General features: G+C 39.8%; 1 protein-coding gene across 4 annotated transcripts in view; it reads left to right on the top strand.

Annotated features, from left to right (window-relative positions):
* Amph (amphiphysin) overlaps positions 1–22,299 on the top strand; it is a 200,798-nt gene that overhangs the window by 76,556 nt on the left and 101,943 nt on the right. For all 4 annotated transcript variants that reach the window (XM_055603943.1, XM_055603944.1, XM_055603946.1 and 1 more), the window contains exon 2: positions 9,993–10,073. In XM_055603943.1, the coding sequence (XP_055459918.1) occupies positions 9,993–10,073 (81 nt within the window). The remainder of the gene's footprint in view (positions 1–9,992; positions 10,074–22,299) is intronic.

The following is a 22,299-nucleotide window of genomic DNA, read 5'->3' on the forward strand; positions in this document are numbered from 1 at the left end:
TTCTTCCTTGGCAGAGTGGCAGATGCTACTGGTTTGTGTGAATGGCATTAGGAGAGGAAAGATAAAAGGGATGAAAGGACTTGCTAAATAATGAGGGCAGTAAGACATTCATCAAGATGAGACTAGTTCATTCATGGAAAGGCTGTGGCTTACTTTCTTTTCCTACTGATGTGATAAAATGTCCTGCTGAAAGCATCCTAAAGAGAAAAAGTTGGTTCTGGCTCACAGGTCAAGGATATTGTCAATCAAGGTGGAGAATCCAAGGTTGCAGCTGACCTCATATCCCAGCCACAATCAGAAACAAAAGAGGAGCGAAGGTATGCTACCTCTCAGCCCTCCTTCAGCATTCAGACTAAGATCCCAGCCAGCCAGAGGAACCACTCCAGCTACGATGGCTCTTCCCACATCAGTGAACTTAATCAAGATCATGCCCACAGGCACACCCAAAACCATTTCCCAAGTGACTCTGGATTTTGTCAGGTTGTCAGTTACAGGAACGAGATGTCAATATTCTCAATTTTCTGACTAATCACATGTTAGTTATTGTGAGCTATAGTTTTAACTGAAATGCAAGAATTAGAAGAAAAAAAAACCCAGTTCTTTAAAAAGCAAGTTTATCTAACTTCTACACAGCAGACAAAGAAGTCTTCCTTTCTATTTCATTCCATGAGGTGTGGAGTGAGTGTATCTGGTACTGTGAGCCACCATCTCAGGAGAATACAATCTGAGCAGTATTGTTCCAGAAATATGGTCAAAGCCCTTAAGTTATTCCTTTTGATTTCTATTGTCCATTCTCTGTTCTTTAGCAAAAACCTTTGTATGCACCTTGACTTCCCCATGAACATGGAGAAAACCAACTGAAGTTTGTTCTTTGGTGTGATTTGCTCTGCTTGGGACTTACAAGGTTAGGGTCAAGGGTTCTGAATGAGATCATGTATCGGGAAGCCACCTGTAGCTCTCCTTTTTTTTAACGTCTACTTTACTTAGCGTGTTTAGGCCTCTGCCTCCCTTTTACCAACCTGTCAACCTTAAGTGAGAGAGAGAAGGTTAGTTGGGGGAGGGCACCCAGATCCCTCTACTTCTCCTAGTAGTTAGGGTCAAGGCTTCTTGAGAGCTATACCGATCTCCATCCACCGCAGACACAGTAGCAGTCTCCTCCACACCGCTGTACCCTGCAGTGTTTCTTTCCTTCTGTCTGCTCCAAACCACTACACCGGCTCTGGTCTCTGGTCTCTCCAAACTGCTACAAGCCAACACTGAACTCCACATGCAAATTAGCCCTTTCTTGGCCTTATATTTATAATGTCAGAGTCCTAGACCACGGCCCTCTCCATGCAACATGTGGAAGACCATTACTAGCTGGCAACGATCATGCCCCACACATGACAATTAACAGGTGTGGACCTACTATAGCCTGACTAAAATCCCACGCTTGGGATTAAAACAAAAGCATATTTACATAACGTACAATGAAACCAAAACATCCATTACAAGATCACTTCTCTAATGGGACAGAAGTAAGTCATCAATCACCATTATGGTTTCTATTCTGTAAACTTGACTTCCAAAGGCATGGGAATAGGAGGGAGCATCTTTCTTTATTCTGTTTCTTTTTCAAAAATAGCTTTGGATAGACTGTATTTGTTTTAACCTTTCCATTACATATTTTAGAGTTAACTTATTAATTTCTTTACAATCACCTGGCAGAAATATTTTTTTTTTTTTTTTTACTGCCATGAATTCCCAAAGAATTCAACATCTGAACAATGTTGACCAGACTGTTATGCAAACTCCTGTGATGGAAGTTTTGAAGGTATTACAAGGAGGAACATCATCTTCTCTGAATTGGAAACACCCCCAACTGAAGGCTGAGAGCATCCTATCAGACACTTCTAAATATTAAGCATCAATTATCAGTCTTGGGGTTTATAGTCCTGAAAGTGTCTTGGCTGGCAGGGCACATTGTGAGATTAGAATGCTCAGACTTGCTTATTGTGCCTAATGTTTTCTGGCTTGGTAAATTGTGCTGCCTTCTTTTTAGATCATTTCTATGCTGTGGCATGACAATGATGCTTTTATTCATAACTGAAGCATAATGCTTGTAAACATCAGAGGGGTAATTCCATACGTGTTTATATTATATAATGATCAAATTGGGTAATTAACATTTTAGTCTCTCTAAACCTTTATCATTTCTATGTGCTAGGAATGTTTAGACATTTCTAATTACTTAGAAATATGTGATTGCTTGTTGTTCATGAGCTCACAGTGCTACAGAACGCCAGAACTAAGTAATGTATTTTGGAATACCTTATCTAGCCTAAATTCATCACCTCCACTCCTTCTTGTCAGTGTAATTACTCTTCTGCTCTCTATTGTTCAGAAGTGTATTGCTCTGACACAAATGGTCCCCAGCCAGACATAGGAGCAGCATCTCTCACATGCCATGTGTCACCCCGTGGCCAAGAGTCCCGGGTAGACCATATTCCTTCTGGTTGAGCACAACTCTCTAAACAACCGTGTGAAGAAAATGAGCAGAAAAGAGTGTGAGCCTTGCGTCAGGCACCATCATCGGATTAAATAAATCCCCCTTGCGTTTCAGATGACTACTTGCCTCCTTCCACATTAAAAGGAACTCCATTCAAACCTTACTTTGTGCAATGTTTGTGGTTATTTTCTTACTAACTAACTGTTACTATAGATCAGCAAATGTTAAAAAATGGAAGTGATCACTAAATTGCATCTGGGATCACATATCTTCTTGGAGCCCTCTACAGTCTTTAGTAATTTACAAGCTTCTGTGTTTGGGATGTATCGCATGGCTCTTGTGACCATTTAAGGACTTGAGGAGTTGCTTTAATTTTTTTTTGTGTGTGTGTTTTTCTAAGTTAATTTTTAATTACACTTTATTCACTTTGTATCCCCCCATAAACCCCACGCTCCTTTCCTCCTAATCCCACATTCCCTCCTCCTTCTTCACACTTGCCCCTCCCTAAGTCCATGATAGGGGAGGTCCCCCTCTTCTTCCTTCTGATCTTAGTCTATCAAATCTCATCAGGAGTGGCTGCATTGTCATCCTCTGTGGCCTGGTAAGGCTGCTTCTCCCTCAGGGGGAGGTGATCAAATAGCAGGCCAATCAGTTCATGTCAGAGGCAGTCCCTGTTCCCATTACTATGGAACCCAGTTGGACACTAAACTGCCATGGGCTACATCTGTGCAGGGGTTCTAGGTTATCTCCATGCATATTCCTTGGTTGGAGTATGAGTCTCTGGAAAGACCCCTGTGTTCAAATTTTCAGGTTCTGTTGCTCTCCTTGTGGAGTTCCTGTCCTCTCCAGATCTTACTATTTCCCACTTCTTTCATAAGATTCCATGCACTCTGCCCAACAGTTGGCCATAAGTCTCAGCATCTGCTTTGATAGTCTGCAGGGCAGAGCCTTTCAGAGGCCCTCTGTGGCAGGTTCCTAGGTTGTTTCCTGTTTTCTTCATCTGATGTCCTTCTCTTTGCCTTGCAGGATGGGGACTGAGCATTTTAGTTAGGGTCCTCCCTCTTGTTCAGTTTCTTTAGATGTACAGATTTTAGTAGGTTTATCCTATATTATATGTCTATGAGTGAGTATATGCCACGTTGTCTTACTGCTTCTGGGACAGCTCACTCAGGATGATCCTTTCCAGGTCCCACCATTTACCTGCAAATTTTATGATTTCCTTATTTTTCACTGCTGAGTAATATTCCATTGTGTAGATGTATCATAATTTCTGCATCCATTCTTCAGTTGAGGGGCATCTGGGTTGTTTCCAGCTTCTGGCTATTACAAATAAAGCTGCTACAAACATGGCTGAGCAAATATCCTTATTGTGTACTTGAGCCTCTTTTGGATATATGCCTAGGAGTGGTATGGCTGGATCTTGAGGAAGCGCTATTCCTAGTTGTCTGAGGAAGCGCCAGATTACTTTCCAGAGTGGTTGTACAAATTTACATTCCCACCAGCAGTGGAGGAGGGTTCCCTTTTCTCCACAACCTCTCCAGCATGTGTTGTCTCTTGAGTTATTGATCTTGGCCTTTCTGATGGGTGTAAGGTGAAGTCTCAGGGTCATTTTGATTTGCATTTCCCTAATGGCTAATGAGGTTAAGCATTTCTTTAAGTGTTTCTCTGCCATTCGGTATTCCTCTACAGAGAATTCTCTGTTTAGCTCTGTACTCCATAAAAAAATGTAGATTATTTTCTTTGAAGGAAGCTAATGTGAATGGGGAAAATAACTTTATAAGCTATCTGGAGTTCCTGGGTTCAGTAAAGCTCTGCAATTGATTTTTTAGGGAGAGAAGAGTTTATGAGGTATATAGATAAGAGAAATTGTGCACTGTAGGATAGAAACCTTGTAAGATGTCCATCACTCTCGACAAACTGTTTTACAATAGGGTTCCACGCAGCCTCCATGCTTATGTTGAACGGAACATCAAGAAAGGCTTATGAATTATGTCAGGCCGTACACGATTAATTATGTTCATACTTTATAAGTGAGGCAATGGCTGGTGGAGCTATGGAGACAGTAATTAGTGAATCATATGACTCTAAGGCGATGTACTGACTGGGCCTTGGCCATCTCACCAGTAGATAATGTTCAAATAATATATGTACTTGTTTGGTGAAGATAGAAAATGTGAGAAGGTGCTACCTTATATTTCAACAAAAATAATTTAATTGTTCTCCCATTGACATTTAGAGTCTGACAAAAAAGGAAGCGTGAGTCACCAGGTTGGGAAGTTTTCTAGTCTTTACACCTCATCCATTGTATAGATTTCTCTAAGGTGTCCCAGGGGTCTATTCTTCCACATTTGTTTAAGCATACATAGCGCTGGTCACTGGAATCAAGCCAGGCACGAACATGTCCTAGACATCGTCACATGGCTTTCCCTTTGGACGCCTTGGCAGTCTGCCCTTATCATTTGCCCTTATCAAGCTCTCCACTTCAGCATCCCAAGACTGGTGCTCCACTTGGGGTCAGACATCACCATAGCTGAACCTCGCCTCGACCTTTTCCTTTAATTAACAGAAGCCATTTCCATGGTAAAAGGAACATTGCGATTGCAATTTTTTTTTTTTACTTCTTTCTTCAAATGCCAAGTTTTTTGTTTGTTTGTTTGTTTTTTTAAGGCTGCCAACTTACTGCTTCATTTCTAATTTAAAATATTAAGCAGAACTGTTATTCCCCAGTCACAGCTGCAGTCAGTAGTGATTTTGCCTTCCACTTTGGGAACATAAAACTTGATTAGAATTTTGTCCATAGTGTAAATGGAGAAAGTATGAAAATCAGAGTTCTAAATCCTCAGGTAATTGCTTGGCCATTTTATGCAGGGGTAATTTCCCTAAGAAAGAAGAAAAGAACTGTGCCATTGCAACTCAGTCTCAGGAGGTCACTGCTGGAGAGGACACAGAAAGAGGGCTTCCCACGAAGCACTCAGACTTGTCATACATATTCTTGCCTCTCCATTTGACTTTTATTTGATTTTTTTAGAAGTGGAATGGATCTAGTGAGCCTGGAAGAATGAGCGCAGCCATGGATGAATGATGCATAATCTCACTGCAGGAAAGTACATGTTGAATTTGGCATTTGTGGTTTGTCTTTGAAAAACAAAAAGAAAGATTAAAATTAAAATTCTGTTATTTTCAAGCAGTAACTTGTCATTGTGGATGAAATTAAAGTCTTTACCCAAATGCTCTCATATAGCCCAGGGCCAACAGCCCAAGGATAATATTATCCACAATGAGCTGGGCCCATCCACGTGAATCACTAATTACGAAAACTTCTAACAGTTGCTGGAGGCCAATCTTATGGACACATTTTCTCAATCAAAGTTCTGTCTTCCCAGATATGTCTAGGTTTGTGTCAATGTTGTCAGAAACAAACAGGACAGACAGTAACTCAAATTATATAATGAAAATCGCTTATTAATATCTGTGTTTTTTCTTGATTTTCTTAGTGACACTAGCACTGTGAAATTTGCAGAGAATATGGGAAGTATGGGATATTAAGGAAACTCGTCCTTTGGAAGATAAGCCAAATGTAACATGGAAGTGAAATCCAATGGACTCACACGTTCAGAGCAACAGTAGATTATCAGTAAGACGAGAGCTCTCCTTTACATAAGAATCTACTCCTATAGTGTTGAGCCTTGTGGCTTCACACCGTTCAGTTCTCCTCACCTGAAAACTTGGTAGCATATGCCATAAACTTGCCATAAGAATTAAATGAATGAACCCATTTTAAGTTTTTAGAAAAGAACCCGAAACACAGGATAGCTCAATCAAATGGTTAGGTATTACAGAAATAACCAGAAGCCCATAACTGCCCTTCTGTTACTATGGTAAATGGGAAGAAGTAAATGGTGATAATCCCACTTGAACTGGGACAGCTTCGTGGAGGACTGAGGAAGGTTTATGATTACCTGATAGTAGAATTTTGTAGGTTGAATGTGGTAGAAAATGTCAGCGTAGGAATGAAGTGTCGATTAAAGAAACTTTAGTGATGTAAAAATACAGCTCAGTCTTAAATTACAGACAGCACATGTCCACATCCCTAATACAGAAGCCATTTTCAATTGATGTAACTGCCTGCAAATAAAAATTTAGCTGTCTTCAAGGGAGTCTCACTGGGGGAAAAACTACTCAAGGGTAGGCTGAATGCCCAGGGGTAGACAGCCACAGCATCTTTTGGTTCCTTGTCCCAAATGTTGTGTCAGGGCTTTTAAAAACTATCTTTTCTTATTTTTATTTTTATTACATAAATATTACATATCTATATAACTATATAATATATTTTTATAAGATTCTTACGTGTACAAATGAGTTCTCTGCTTATATAGCCATTTCTTGTGCCTTTTCATGGTCTCTTTTCTTTCTGTGTGTCTGTGTCTATTCAAATGTGTTAGTTATTTAACTTTATTATTTTATTTTATCAATATCCCTTAGAAGCCTGTTTTCTAGTGAGAGACAGAAATGGGATGGATCTGGATGGGAGGTACAGAGCAGAGGAGCTAGGAAGAATAGGAGGAGAAACTGTAATCAGGATATATTATATGAGAAAAAAAATCTATTTTCAATAAAAGGAAAAAAATGCAGATGGCACATTTGTTTCTGCTCTCACCCAAATTGTAATTTTAATGACTGTCCTAAGGTCACATGTAGATTGAACAGGTCCCAGTGTTGTGATAAATCAGGATTTCTGAGGCATTGCAACATGGCAGCTGGTAGAATGAGCAAACTTTCTTCTGACCATAATCTCTGGGGCATTGTCACCCATCACAAGAAATTCATATTAGATTCATGATGAATTAGGGACCCATTGTGGGACTCTACTGAGAGACATTGAAAGAAAGGCAAATCATTCAATGCCTGCCATGGAGACCTCTTCTTGGGAGCACATTAAATCTGAAAGCTAGACAAGTTTGGCCTAGATGCTTGAGGATTGGTATTCTAAGTCTCCGTTTTACAATGTCAAAGCCCTGGGGTGAGACTATCTTTGTGGGAAAAGCACCATAAGGAATAGAATACACTACTTACAAAGGAAATGATCTTGTGCAAGCATCCATTTCCCGTAAGTCTCAGTTTGTTCATCTCTAGCTCAGGGATGAGTCAGCTTCTTTAAGGGTCAATTGAAGGAGAATGCACCAAGTTCCCAGTGCGGCCACTGGCGTGAAAAAATGTTCCTGGGAAAGGTTAGCTCCCCTGTCCCTCCTCCTCTTCTAGGTCTCCTATGTGAGTACTGCTACCAAAGGCAGCCAGCACCAAGATACATGGCCACTGGGACTCAGAGGTCTGCATACTCTGTTATTCTCAGTGACACTGTCAAGCTGGATACTCTTTTTACTTGTGGGAACGGTTTCATAGTTGTTTTTTTTTTGTCCTCATCTCATTTAGATTGTATCATTCTTAACATATGACTTGAAGTTTCGGTAAAGAGCTTCAAGGAGGAGTCCATGCATGTCCTTCCCACCATTAGAGCTGTGCAGGCCATAAGACACATGTTTCTTAGAGCCCAGGGACCTTAGTATATTTTGTCCATGAAAATAGGAATATTAGATTTGGTGTGGGTCTTACCTGCTTCCTTTGAGAAGGAAAAGCTCATACTGGTGGTGTCAGAGGCACTGGACTACAGAAGGGTGATTTTCCTAAAATTTTACAAGAGGCCACTTGCCTAGCTTTGTGATCTTGGTCTTTCAGGTATTATATGGTTAAAATAGGTATCACACAGCACTCTGGTGGGGATGGGAATAAAGGTAAATTATCCTCTGCGGTTTCAGGCTCACAGTGGGCATGCAATGCATATTTGTAGTGTTCTTTTTTTTTTATGCCCAGGACAGAGCACCTATTCACTGCTCCAGCAAGTTGTAAAGCTGAGAGTGTGGCAGCAACTCTTGCTCAAAACAGACTGGCAGCATCCTGTGCTTACATGGTTCCATCTATGCTAACCATAAGGTGTTAAAGGAGTCTCAGCAAGTCCTCTGATAGACAGTATCTGGAAACAGCTGGGTTTGTGGACTTTGACAGCTACAGGAATGCTGTGTGGTCCATGTCAGCTGTCTTCCCTCATCATCTTTAGGCTTGTATGTGTCTGTATATGTGTGTATGTTTGGGTAGTCAAAAGTAATTCAGAAGGGTTTTCTCTAAAACTTTTTTTTTTTAAATAAAAAGCAAAAATGAGTAAAGTAGCAGTATTTTAGAAAGAAAACACAGGGACAGATGAGACCTTTCTTTGGTTATTCAAGTTTGCCTTTGGTGCAAGTGTAGCCTCTGTTGCTTTTTTTTTTTTTAACTCTGAAACAATAATAATAACAAAAATAGTAGTAAGACTGTGAAGTGGAGCTAAGCTCCCCACAATCGTTAATTCTGTGCCTTTTGATGAAGGTGGAGCTTTGCAGTAGAGTTTTTTTTAATGGCATTTGATAGTGCCACAGGAGGTTACAAGGTGAATTTCTAGAAGGCAATGCTTATAGAGTTTCCACGCCCTTGAGCAAGTCAGAGTCTAGAATTTGAGCTAGAAGGACACTGAACATCAAATAGCAATGTCTGCTGTAGTGCTCAGGCTCTATCTGCTTCATCCTCACACAACTCCCTGTTTGTCTTTAAGAAATGCTTCCCTTAGCATTTTGTCCTGTGCTCCAGACATAATATTTCTTCCTGTGAATTTGCTTAGAACCCTTCATTGCCTGGAATGAACTCTGCTACATCCCTGTCCATTGAATTCTTAGCAGCGGATTAAAAACCACCTCCACAGAGTGGCCTCTGAAGCCCTGAGCTCTACAGGATATCATTACAACACTCCATAACATCTTTGTATTGCTTGTCATACATCACCTCCTATTTGTTTTTTGTACCTCTTCCTTATGTTTTCTGGACGGTCAGATGATTTTAGGATAAATAAATGTTGCACCCTGATTTATTTGTCTTGTATTTCTGGGTAGCCAATGGTTAACAAGAGATTGTACAGTACGTGTACACCCATGGCCAGTTTGATTGTTTATTAAATTGAGCGGAAGAGCAGAACATGGGTAGGAGAGTTGAATGTTGTGCCTAGAATGTACACTTCAGTCATAGAGCCTTGCTTCACTGGTTACCACGTAGCTGGGTACCTGTTACGCATTATGCGTTTTGCTAGTTTCTGGGGACAAAATGACAAGTAGGGCGTAGCTTCAGTCTTAAAGTTATGCACAGCCTCCTAGAGGAATTACTGTGTAAACAATCAAATGCAGTGCTTCGTGGCCCTTGCTCAAATCACACAGCCTGTGGGGCAATAGATCTGTGATTAAAATTCAGGTCCATTCATCTCCAAAGCCACCAAGCACAATACTTCCAGAAAAGAAAAGCGAGTGGTGCTGAGAGTGGATTTTGCTTAGACCCCGCGGAGAAAAGCAGGAGTTTCTGCTGAGCAAGCATGCCGTGCTGCACTATAAACACCACTAAATCAAACCATTTTGTTTCATTCACAAACTAGGTCCTCCAGAAGCTGGGGAAAGCTGACGAAACAAAAGACGAACAGTTTGAAGAATATGTCCAGAATTTCAAACGGCAAGAGGTGAGCCCACATCTTAAGTTTCTACAGGACAAAGAACGGTGTTACTGTGTTTGCATATATGGTGTGGTTTGCATGACTCCCAAAGCTTGTGTTTCGAAAGTTAATCCCCACTGTGAAGTCTTAAGTAGGTCCCAATTTAATCTACTGTGGTGTTTAGAGGCAACACTTTTCCGAAGTGTTTAGGATTAGAAAAAGCCATTCGGGTGGCTTTATAAGAAGAGGGATAACGACCAGAGATACATGCTTTCTGATTCTTGTGTGACTCTGAGCTGCCTCAGGTCTCTGCAAGTAAGCCTGTCATTATCACATATACCCAAGAACTACAAGCTAAAATAAATTTCAGGTCTGTATACTGTACTTAGTTTGTGATCCTGTGTTACTGGCAGTTGAAAGTGGACTGACCCAAGCATGAGGGTGAGGTTTGCTGTTTCTATATTTTGTGGAAGTCAAGAAGACAGGAAAGGGTTGCAGACAATGACACTGGAGTTTAGTCTCAGGATATTATACGTCGCTACACTGGACCACTATAATACAGATAACTAAGCTAAAGGAAAGATGGTGTTTGGGGTACTTCATATTCCACAGAATCCTAGAGAGGCATTAAGCATATCTATCAAGTGATTTCAGTTAGTGCATGCTTTAAGACCATGGATTCTTGGGCTAAAGGGATGGCTCAGTCGATAGAGTGCTTACTTCACAAGCAACAGGATAAGAGTCCGATTCCTATCACACATATAAAAATGCAGGGCTTGATGGTGCACACTTGTAATCCCAGGGCTAGGAAGACAGAAACATAAGCATCCCTGGGGTTTGCTGTCTTCACTGCCTAGCCTAATTGGTGAGCTCTAAGCCAAAGAGAGACCTGTCTCAGAGGATGTGTATGGTCTGAGGACTACACCTTCAGTTGTTCTCCTGTCTCCACACCTACACACATTCAAGCTCACCCTCACAGGTGTACCCAACCTTTCCTGAACACGTAAAAGACCATGCATTTTTGACAGAGATTACATCTTTCCAAGGGGTTAAAACCTATTTCCATTGGGCAAAATAAAACTAAACTCTTGATGCCTAAAGCACAGATAAACAACCATTACATTCATAAATACATGACATATCTATGCTACTAAAATTTCATAGGGTATATAATTAAAGAAATGATGTCTAGTAAGACTCCGTATAGCAGATGATAGTAAAGAGTAAGCCTCAGAAGCAGTATGTGGTATTTGTGCTTTTTGTGGTTTAACAGATACACAAATAAGTAAGTAAATTACTTTTTTATATGACCTGTTCTAATTTGTAAGGCTTGGATAATTTACTCCAATATCACTCTCATAGGTGAGAAGAGAATGGAGCCAGCAGACTATAGAAAATGGGCTTGTACATGGGGCCAATGTTAAGATGAAGGCTATCACTGGGGCTACCTATGTCCACAAGAAAATCTTGTCAATCAATAATGGAAGATCTTTGCAGCTTCTTTGCTCAGCTTTGCCCTACATAAAGATGCCTGGTCTTAGAGGTTCTCTATTCCCAGTTGCACCAGGGCTTCTATTGTTTCTTTTATTGGGAGGCACACCATGTCTATTCCTTGCCAAGACAGGTCAGAAAACTCAACAGGTATAGAGCCTTGTAGATGATCTCCATTAAAATATGTTCCTGAATGTTACCAGTTATATTTCTAAACTAAGGATTTGTGTGTGCACATAGGAACTCAACTTCCTACAAATGATGGGGATCTTGTTCAATTTTGAAAGTAAGAAAAAGGAGGAAGTTGCAGAATGTTTTAGTCAGGGTTCTCTAAAGGACAAGAACTAATAGAGCCTGAGATTTAACATATGGGCTCACAGGATGCAGTCTGGGTATTCTGACAATGTCTTTCTCATACTGGAGAGGCCGTGTATCCAGCAATTGTTTAGTCTAGTATGCTGGTTGTTTCAGTAGTCCCATCTGGCACTGGAGGCCTAGAATCTTCCTCGAGAGCTGAGGGTCTTCAGTTTACCTGGGAAATGTCACATTCCACACTCACGTGACAGTGAAAGGACAAGCAGGCAAAAGCGAAGCTTCCTTCTTCCACGTCCTTTGATGTAGGCTGACAATAGAAGGGGCTGCCCCGATCTTGCATGAATTTTTCTGCTTCAAAGAATTTGATCATGAAAATCCTTCACAAGAATCCCCAGAAGCTTGTTTCCATTGATTGCAGATACAGTCAAGTTGACAGCCAAGATTGGTCACCACAGAGAACAAGGGAGTGGGCGGGGGGAGACACTTTCAAATTACTACTGCAGTGAACTTGAGTTAATAAAAATGGAAAGGGGAATCTAACAGATATGTTAGATATGGATCCACTGAATAAAACGCCTAGCGTCTCCCAGGATAGCACCTTCTTCGTGTCAACTCCTGAACTCAGGTGGCACCCCACGGTGACTTACCAATCACTGCCCTATTTCTTTCCCGCCCTTGAAGTCTTGTACATGGGCTCTCTTGAGAATAAGAAAAGATTGAAAAATCTGGGTAAACGTCAAAAAGCTGGAAAATGTAAAGAACCAGTCCTACTTTATAACAGTGAAGCAGGCAGACCACACAGGGCAAATGCAATTTCTCAAGGAGTCTTGGAAAGGTCCGTTTTGAAAATGTTTTTAACATCAAAGCATACTATGTTTCTGCATGTTTTTCTTGTTGTTTTCTATTGGAATCAGGAAGACTTAGCTTACAGTCTTTATCGCCACATAGAGACAGAGGGTGTCTGTCCTCTATGTATAGAGGAAGAGAAGGAAGGAAAAGGGAATGAGAGGGAGGTAAGGAGAAAGATTCCTTCATTTTTAATGGAAAAATGTTTGACATTCAGAACTAAATTTGTAGCCTGAAAAGTTTTTTTTTTTCTTTATAAAGACCAACTTCCTTTTTACCTTTAAAATGTGTTGGTAAGTGCAATGGTTAATCATATCTGTCAACTGAACTGGACGGTTCACACCTAGATTAGCAGAGCAAACCTGTTTTTGAGACTATTTCCTAAGAGATTAAGCAGGAAGAAAGCCTCATGAATCTGAATGAAACCAGCAAATAGATAGAGATCCTAAAGGGAATAAAGGGAGATGTAAGACCTTACTTAATGTTCAGGCATTCTTCTCCGTTTTCTGGTCTCTATGAGACCTGGTCTCCTGTTTCTGCTCTGGCATTCTGTCTCACACAGCCCACAAACACTAGAGCCAGCCAGCCATAAACTGAAACCTTTGAAATGGTGAGCCTAAGTAGATCTTTACTTAAAAAATTTCCCCTTTCAAGTATTTAGTCACAGTGTTTAACCGCTGTGTTAAAAAAAAGAAAGAAAAAGAAAAGAAAAAAAATGACTAACGGTAACCAACTTACATTTGTTGAATATGATGGAAAAGGTGTGTGTTTGTGTACAAATACTAACGTAGTAAAAATGACCTTTCCAGACACCTTTGCATCATGGTGATTCATTGTCTGAAGACACAAAGGCATTATCTAGCCTCGGCGGCCTAGAGTTCATGTTTTCCCAACAAATACATGTTTTGCAGTCCTCGATGATGTGATTGATAGTGTACCATGAACTGAATTTTTGTTGGTATTACTATAGTCACATGACATTCAATTTTTAAAATATTTAAAATATCTGTTTTTGTAAGATAGGCATCCTTGCTGGTATGCTCCTTACTAGTCTATATTGGAATAAAGGTGGCATGAGGGCTGCCCTTGAACTCTAGTTTGGAGCTTACATTTAATTTATTCCAACCTCCCCCCTCCTTTTTTTTCTTTTTTTTTTTAATCTCAAGTCTCTTTTCCTAAAAGACGGTTTGTTTGAGACAGGCTGTATATGAAGTACCTACATGCATGACACTGTTGATCTGTTGGACTTTCAGTTGTCGTTTTTGTGACCCATGTTTCAAACTGCTTAATTAGGATGAAGAGAAAGGAGGAATTGAGGCTATAATAGCAAATGGAATCCATTGTAGTCTCTTATGAAGAATTTGGAATTTTCCATGATGAGAGCTAATCCAGCAGGAAGCAATAAAATCTGATGTTAATCCTTCCTCCCCAGAAGTTCCCCCCTTTTCAGACTGTCCTCATTTATTAGAGTGTCTAAAAAGTAGCAACATTGGTTGGTGTGGGTACCAATTATTTTCACTTCACCTGGCTGCCCACTGACAGCTCCCTTAATAAGTGGAGAAAAGCCCTTGGTGAAAGGAAGGAGCTTGACTTTTCTTCTTTCTGACTAATAAACTCACCCTTTCTGCTACGAAACTCACCTTTAGCAAATTGGCTAGCTATAATGAAAGAGCTGGTGAGATGGCTGAACCCAGATCAGCAAATATCAAACCACATCTTGGTGAAAGCTGATATGAGCACATTCATCAAGGTGAGATCCAATAGCATTGTTTCAAACAATGAAAGAGAGATCTGTGATTCAAATGTCTCCATTTCCTCTGAGAAGGGCCATGGCAGGGGTCTTTCTTGATTCCTTCTCATCCATTCTTCAGGAGATCTTCTTTTGTTAAAATGCTTAGGACCAGTTGTTTTGTTTTTGTTTGTTTTTGTTTTGTTTTGTTTTTGGTCCTCAGTGAAGAGGGTTTGTTTTGTTTTGTCTTTTTCTCAAGACAGATTTTCTCTGTGTAGCCTTTGCTGTCCTGGACTCACTTTGTAGACCAAGCTAGCCTCAAACTCACAGAGATCAGCCTGCCTCTGTCTCTGTGTGCTGGGAATACTGGTGTGTGCCTTCGCACCTTCTGGCACCTCGAGACATTTAAACTTGGGAATATTTGTATAGATTTTACTTGCCAAACATTAAAACATCCAAAATGTGAACTAATTCTGAACTCAAGACTTTAAAGTTTCCCTTTCAGAGTCTTTCTGACATTAGATGTTCTGATTAGAGATACCGAACCTGTGCTCACCAAAAACCAAAGCAATCCTGGGACCTTAACATCCTTTTCTGCTGGGAATGCAGACCCCGAAACTCCAGTTACCAGGCTGCCCTGGCAGCTTCTGGCTTTCCTGAGCCACAGCTCTGCTTCACCACTTTCCTCCCTGGGACCCCAAGTCTTGCTCTCAAGTTGAACACATGCTTGTGGATACGTGTGTCTATTCCTAGGGTAGATTTTATGTTTTGAGATGAAAGTGGTTTATAATGTGTATCAATGAAGACCCTTTTACAACATATTCAAAGAACTTGGAGAATGTATATGACAAAAAAGAAAAGAATTAAAAAAATACATTTTAAAGGCACATGAATAAAAAGGATATTGCCCTGTGTGCTGACATATGAATTGAAACTTACCATTTTATTATGATAAATGGCACTTATGAAATGTTGGGAGTTTGGCTGAGTATCTAGGCCTAGCAAATACCTTCAGGCCACTTTTCCAATAATAAACAGCCATAATGTGAAGATGTTGGCACATTTACCTCTCATTAAATATGAACCATAACCTTTCCTTTCTGAGCTAGCCACTATCTTGATTGAAAGTGAGCCCAACAGCTCTCCTTTGCATAATGGTCTGGTTCTAAATCACAGCCTAGTGAATCTCACTCAGTCACCAAGTCCTCCTTTCTGGTCATGACACCTTTGGATTTAGAGTAAGAACCTCATTTGCTGAGTTGTATGCTTTAGAGGAGTTTCAGTCAGAGTTTCACTTCTTTATAGCCTCCCAAAAGCCTTATCAGAGTGTAAATTTCTGGGCTGAAACCTAGAGTTTTTATTTGCACAGCTTCAAGAGTCTGCGCATTTCTGCACTTCTGATACACCACTAATTGAAGTCAGTGATACCGGTGCAGAGGTCCATAGACAGTACACAGAGGACCTGTACATTGACACAACTGATGTATTTCCTCATACACTGTTTTCCGTTGCCTTCTCCAGTTAGTCCCTTAATCTTCTAACACTAAGCAGGCAGTGCCTACTTTTAGCACCTTGACATATGGAAAAGATTTGTTGGTCATGCTTTGGCTTATCTGTCACCTTCATAGAATCAAACCAGTGCACAGGACTTGTGGTAGAGCTCCTGACGCCTCAAGGTTGCCATGACAACAGAAGCTGGGCATCCTGCTAAAGTACAGAAATCCTTGTGCTTGCATTGTTGTGAGAATGAATTAAATGGGGGGTAGGCCCGTAAAGTTTAGAAAGGGGAAATTTAGTTAGTGTTAACACTCTAGATTTAGGCTACTGGAGAGAAGTAAAGAGGTTTTTTTTTTTTTTTTTTTTTTTTTCGAATCAGATGCATTATAAAACCTTAGAAATGAAAGCATCTTCTCTTAAAGCTGGAGCCTTACTGGAGGAAAAATTTAGAAGATTAAGTGCATATAGTAGAAACAAGAAATGATAACAAATCGTTAATTTAGTTCTTACCTCAAGAAATTAGAACAAATGCAAAATAGACCTGAAGCAAGCAAGACTAAGAACATATAAAAGATATGAACAGAAATCAATGATCCTGAAAATAAGAACACATTGAGAGGGTATATGAAACAAGAAAGCTGCTTCTTTGAAACATAAATCAATAGAATTGGATAAATCTCTCGGCAAGAGTAACAACACAAAGGCACAAATCACCAGTCTGAGAAATGAAAGATTCTCATTTTAGACCCTGTAGCCGGTTAAATTTTAGTAAGAGAATGCTGTAGTCAACTCTGTGTTTGAACATTTAAAACCACAGTGGACCAATTTCTTCACAGCCACAAACTACAAAGAAGGGATGGGCAATCTGAATGTAAACATTAGAGAAAGTGAATTTGTGAGTTAAAGTTTGATAAAGAAATTTCTATGCCCATGTTGTTCTGCCGGAGACAGAAGATACTTAAATAACAAGAGTTAACATCAATTTTTACAGACTCTTATAGAAAACAAGAGGATACACTTCAGCTCAGTCTGAAACTGTTATGCACCTCTGGTGTCAGCCCACTATCTCTTGATAGAATTGAGCCTTCTTCTCATCCATATTAGTGCCTCCTCTTAGAACGAGACACCTGATGCCCAGGAATCTCTACACAAATATTTGTGCAACTTTCTTTTAGTGAAAGTTCTTCTGACATAAATACTATCTTTCCACCTCCTGTCCTGTTTGGCTATTGGATAGTGGTACCCCAGGAGCTAGCTGTAGACTGACTCACCCCTGTCCCTTCTCCTTCCTTGCACCCTCAAGGACTGCTTGTCATGAACCTGTAGCTTTTTCAGCTCACTAGCTCAGAGTCCCCCACCTTTCCTGGTACAATGTCTTCAGAGAGCCTGCTCCCTTTACTTCTGCTAATGTTGGCTTTGCAATGGGGAAATATTTTTGTTATTAAAATCAACGTATTCAAATTCATAATGAAGATTATAAAAAAGTGCCTATAGTACAATGTTGACCCATGGCTACACTGTATTGAACTTAAAAGCTTTATTATATATTCAATTACACTGAATAATATTAATAATTATTATTAATGTCTTAAACGTTCTTAGTTTATATTGTATGAACTGAGCATGAAGGCCATTAGGCACTTCTTTAACAATTGTGGTATACCATTAGGTGACCATCATGGATTTGTTGACGTGACCTTTAAATATGTTAACCACTATGATTGGGGTAGTCTGCCTTTAGACTTAATAGACAAATTAGTTAAAAATGCATGGTTTGTTTGTATTTATCTTTGGCAGTGGATCTCAACCTTCCTAATGCTGCAACCCTTTAATACAGTTCCTCATGTTGTAGTGAGCCCAACCATAAAATTATTTCTGATGCTACTTCATAACTCTAATTTTGTTACTCTTATGAATTGTAATATAAATATTTTTGGGGATACAGGTTTGTCAAAGGAGGCTCAACCCGAAGGTTGAGAACTATTGCCTTACCAAATTGTTCTTGGTTCTGAGGAGTAAGAAACCTGCTTGATATATCTTTTGTGTCTACCACATACAGTGACCCTAAAGATCTCAGGCAGCTCATTTATAACCACTCACACCCATCTTTTAAAGAAATTATTCAGAGAGGTAAAAGCTGTACATCTCACAGCCCCCTGGAGCTGACTCTAATTACTCTGTTCTGTCATGACAAGTAAGAGAAGTCAGAGTAGCATTCTCAGTGCTGAGATGAGCCTCACTCAAGCCAGGCAACTTCTTGTACAAATTACAGGTATAGAACATGCCTTTTTTTTTTTCTGTTGTCTACTTGGAGTACATTACCTCGATAAGCATTATTCTAGGTCATTGTGCGAAAAGGAAATCATTTTCTTACAGCCATGGGATATAGGAAATAAAATAAGTTGTGTAAATATTGCATAGCAGAGCTCTGTCAAATCATAGCTGTCAACATCTGTGAGAGGGCTTGCCACAAAATCCATGAGGTTTATGTAGCAGGATATCACAAGCATGTGACAAAGTGGCTGATGTTCAGGTTTCAACCCTTTGCTTGACAAACTTCAGTGACTCGCAGGTTTATACTGGATTGGGCTTTTCTTTGTCCCCATTATTCAATGGCAAGGCTGTTTCAAGTAGAGGGGAGGGAAGGTTGTGGCCATGGGACATCTCCCATACAGAACAAATAGTGGTTTGAAAAAAACATAAAATGGTGTGGAAGTGATGGCGTTTGAGTAGTAGAGGAAGATATGACATGTGGAAGACTGTGTTCTACTCACTTGGCACTTTTCCAGAAATTTTCCTACCAGAAATTTCTCTGTGTTTAAAAATACACCCCACTACCCGCACATATATCAAAACAGAAAATAACTCTTGTCTTATGTTGCTGCCTTGGCTTGCCCCCTAAAATCTATGTGACTGGGAACAAATCTTACATATCTGGCCTTGTCTTCATTTAGATTCCTGCTCTGCTGGACACACATTGTTTGTCATTGGAATTGAGTTTGGGCTTCATCTTACATTCAGAACACTAAAACATTCTTCGGCCAGAGACTTAATCACACTTCCTGTTCTAGTATTTGGCAGAACTTAGCAGCCTCCCAGCCAAGCAAATGCCATTTCTCTTTAAGGATCATGATAAGGAGACATACTTGGGGCAAGACACTCAGCTCAAATTAAGTGAGGAAAGGAAGTTGGGTCATTGAGTAGGTCATGGTCAGTGTGTTTGGAGGGGTTTCTTTGACACTGGACTGCTTGTCTCCAAGTTCTTTCTATATCCTCCAGTGTACCTGATCCCTTAGGGCTGCCTGTTCTTCTCTGGCCTCCATGTCCACCTGAAGTCCCACTTTTTAAAAGATTTGTTCTTAAGCTGCATTTGACCTTGTTTTCCAGACCTTTCAGAGTGTATTCCGCTGTTTACTTCACTAACATTATTTTCATTATTTTTCCACTCCATTGCATGACATCTATTTATCTGTTTATTAATGTTGTTTAGATTGCCATACATCTAGAGAAAGACTCCCTGCCACAATCATTTAAGGAAATTCCTCATGGCTGCCATCCCATGCCAGGTGCTTAATAAATGCATCCCATGTTCGAGTTGCCTCCTTGGAGTATGTGTTTTGTGCTTTACATATTATGTTCAAACTCTCTTATCCATCATCAGTTCCTCTCTTTGTTGTTACTAGATTTTTTTTCTTCCTTCATCCTAACTGTTGGCAGCAAGATACCTGTAGGTAGATGTCTACATGGCTTGGGCTTAACAGTAACGTGGGTTCCAGAGATACCTTACAACTATGGGTGCCGTAAAGATCTGCGGGCACATGCTGCTTTTCCTCTTCAAAGAGTCTGACGTATTCTTATATAGTTAAGTCATTGTACTTAGGCTGCAGAATGTTTCTCTTATTACTGAGTGCTAGGTTCTGTTCTTTAACTTTCTAGCATTAAAGAAGATGCATAGGGCAGACAGTAGTCAATGCAGACATATGCAATTTGCCCAAATGATGAGAAAAAGAGACTTACAGTTCATCCCTAAATTACCATCTCCATTAATCACCCCAAACAACACCACTGAGGGAACATATAGAAGAGGAGATGAAAAGTAAGTGAGAGTTAAAGGATGGCATACTGTAAGATGTTGTCCTTGTGCCATGGCACGACAATTGAACTCAAAAGCTCATGACAACTGTGGTTGCCCGTACAAGATAAAGCCAGCCCAAATTCTAGCATAGATGAAGGAAGTGCTCTCTGGGCCCCACTCCTTACTGAGCAGTAATTGACAGCTGTTAATTGGCTAGGCATTGAGAATTGTTCTGTTTTTGAGGATGTGGGAGCTGTTATGTTTACTGTACTGTGGCTGATGCCCTCCTTCTACACACACACACACACAAACACACACACACACACACACACAGGCACACACACACACAGACACACACACCAATGGCATATAAACCTATTGGCATCACTGTTTTTTGAACTTAGTAGATTCTAAAAAAATAAGATGAAAGAAAAATATATGAAGTTCTGAGGGAGAAGTATTGAAGGTCACGAGGAAAGGTAGAAAGAGATCACATTTCTTTATACATATATATTCATTGTGTTTATAAAATTTTCAAGGTGAATAACATTATTAATAAAAATATGCTTTGAGTTTCAGAAAAAGCGCATTCATTTCTGAAAGAACACTTTATTACAAAGCATCTGTATGCTAAAGTGATATCAAGAAATTACCTCTGAGAGAATTGTGAGTCCCATTGCCTGGATTTATACTTGGTGTCTATTAAGGTGAAAATTCATTTATCATATTTAATCCTATTAGGGGATAAGCACTTGTCTGCATCTCTGCAAGGTTCCTGCAGGATCCTTCACTCTACTTTCAGCAGGCCTCTATAGTATTAAGTAACAACGTGGTCCTCGAAAGGTTACAGAATTTAAGCCGATCCCAACGTCATTCATTTGTAGGTTATTTGATAGGTTTTTTTTATGGGAAGGGTGGGCAAGGGCTTAAGCATCCATTTGCTGATTATTGGCTACTTTTACATGCCAGGAGCGGAGCTAGTCCTTTAGGAAGCTCTATGTAAAAGACAGAAAAATCACTCTTACTAAGGGCTTTACATCTCACAACGAATCAAAATGTAATAGATAGGTAAATTATATTGCCTTCTCTGAAAAAGTCAAGAATATGGAAATACAGGTGAGTGAGGAACAAATAAAGTGTGCCTGAAGCTGGGAGCCTTGAGGAGATCCGTTCTCAAGCTCTGCTTCTTAGTGGAGCTATAACCTGCAAGATAAGCCTACAGCTGAGAAAGAAAGTAAATATATATATATATATATATATATATATATATGTATTGTTTAAGATGACAAATATAAATGATAATGGAAACCATTTATTCCCAAGAACGATGCACTGGTTCATCATAAGAATGATCGGCAGCCGATCTGCACCTAAGCGGGAGGAGAAGGTGGGATGGCATACCCATGTGGGGTAATTGGCTTGAGGAGGAGCCCGATAGCTCTTCTCGGGCAGTGGGTAGAGAATAACGTCCCCTTGGGCAAACAGCTGCCAAGCACATTCATGCCTGAGAACCCAAAAGCATCTAGCCTTCAGAGATCAGGGCCCTGGGCACTGGAGAAAAAGTGAAAAGCCATTCTGACATCACTCCTGCTTTGGCTAAGCTTTGCTTTAGTTTACAGAAATCTTTCTTTTGACAGAAATAAACAGGAGGAACAATGTTACTTATTGGACAGTGTTACTTATTTCTACCATCATGATTCAATTATCTATTATAGTTTCTTCAGTTTAGTGTGTGAGTGTACTCTAATCACGATTAATGTTCCTAGAAAAGCAAATGACTTCTGTGCTTTCTCACAATACCATTCCCAACTGACTATTCCAAGCTTAGTGAAAATATAAGAGATATTATGGAAAAGGACAAATAATATACTAAATGTCATGGAATACGTTGTAACTTGCTGTGAGAGTCTTTGTTTAATTGTTTGAGGTGTATTCGTTATACAGTAGTCACAGTGAGTTGCTCACTAGGTTCTGAGTGAAGACTTTTTCTGCAGGGGTAGATGGGCTCAGCAGCTTGAGTTGGGGTCATGGTATGCAGGTGATAAAGATGTTCTGGAAAGGGCCTGGAAAGGCAGGTGGAACATGAGTTTCCTTGGCAGGCCACAGCGGTTTGTTTGCATATATATATGTGTGTGTGTGTACATATATGTAAATATATATAATATTATATATATTATATATAATATTTATAGGAATATATGTGTATATAAGTATATAAATATATATTTATAATAATAAATATATAAATACTATAAATATATATATATATATATATATATATATATATATATATATATATA

Source organism: Psammomys obesus, unplaced genomic scaffold (assembly GCF_907164565.1).
Source record: "Psammomys obesus unplaced genomic scaffold, mPsaObe1.curated_primary_1811, whole genome shotgun sequence".
Lineage (NCBI taxonomy): Eukaryota > Metazoa > Chordata > Mammalia > Rodentia > Muridae > Psammomys > Psammomys obesus.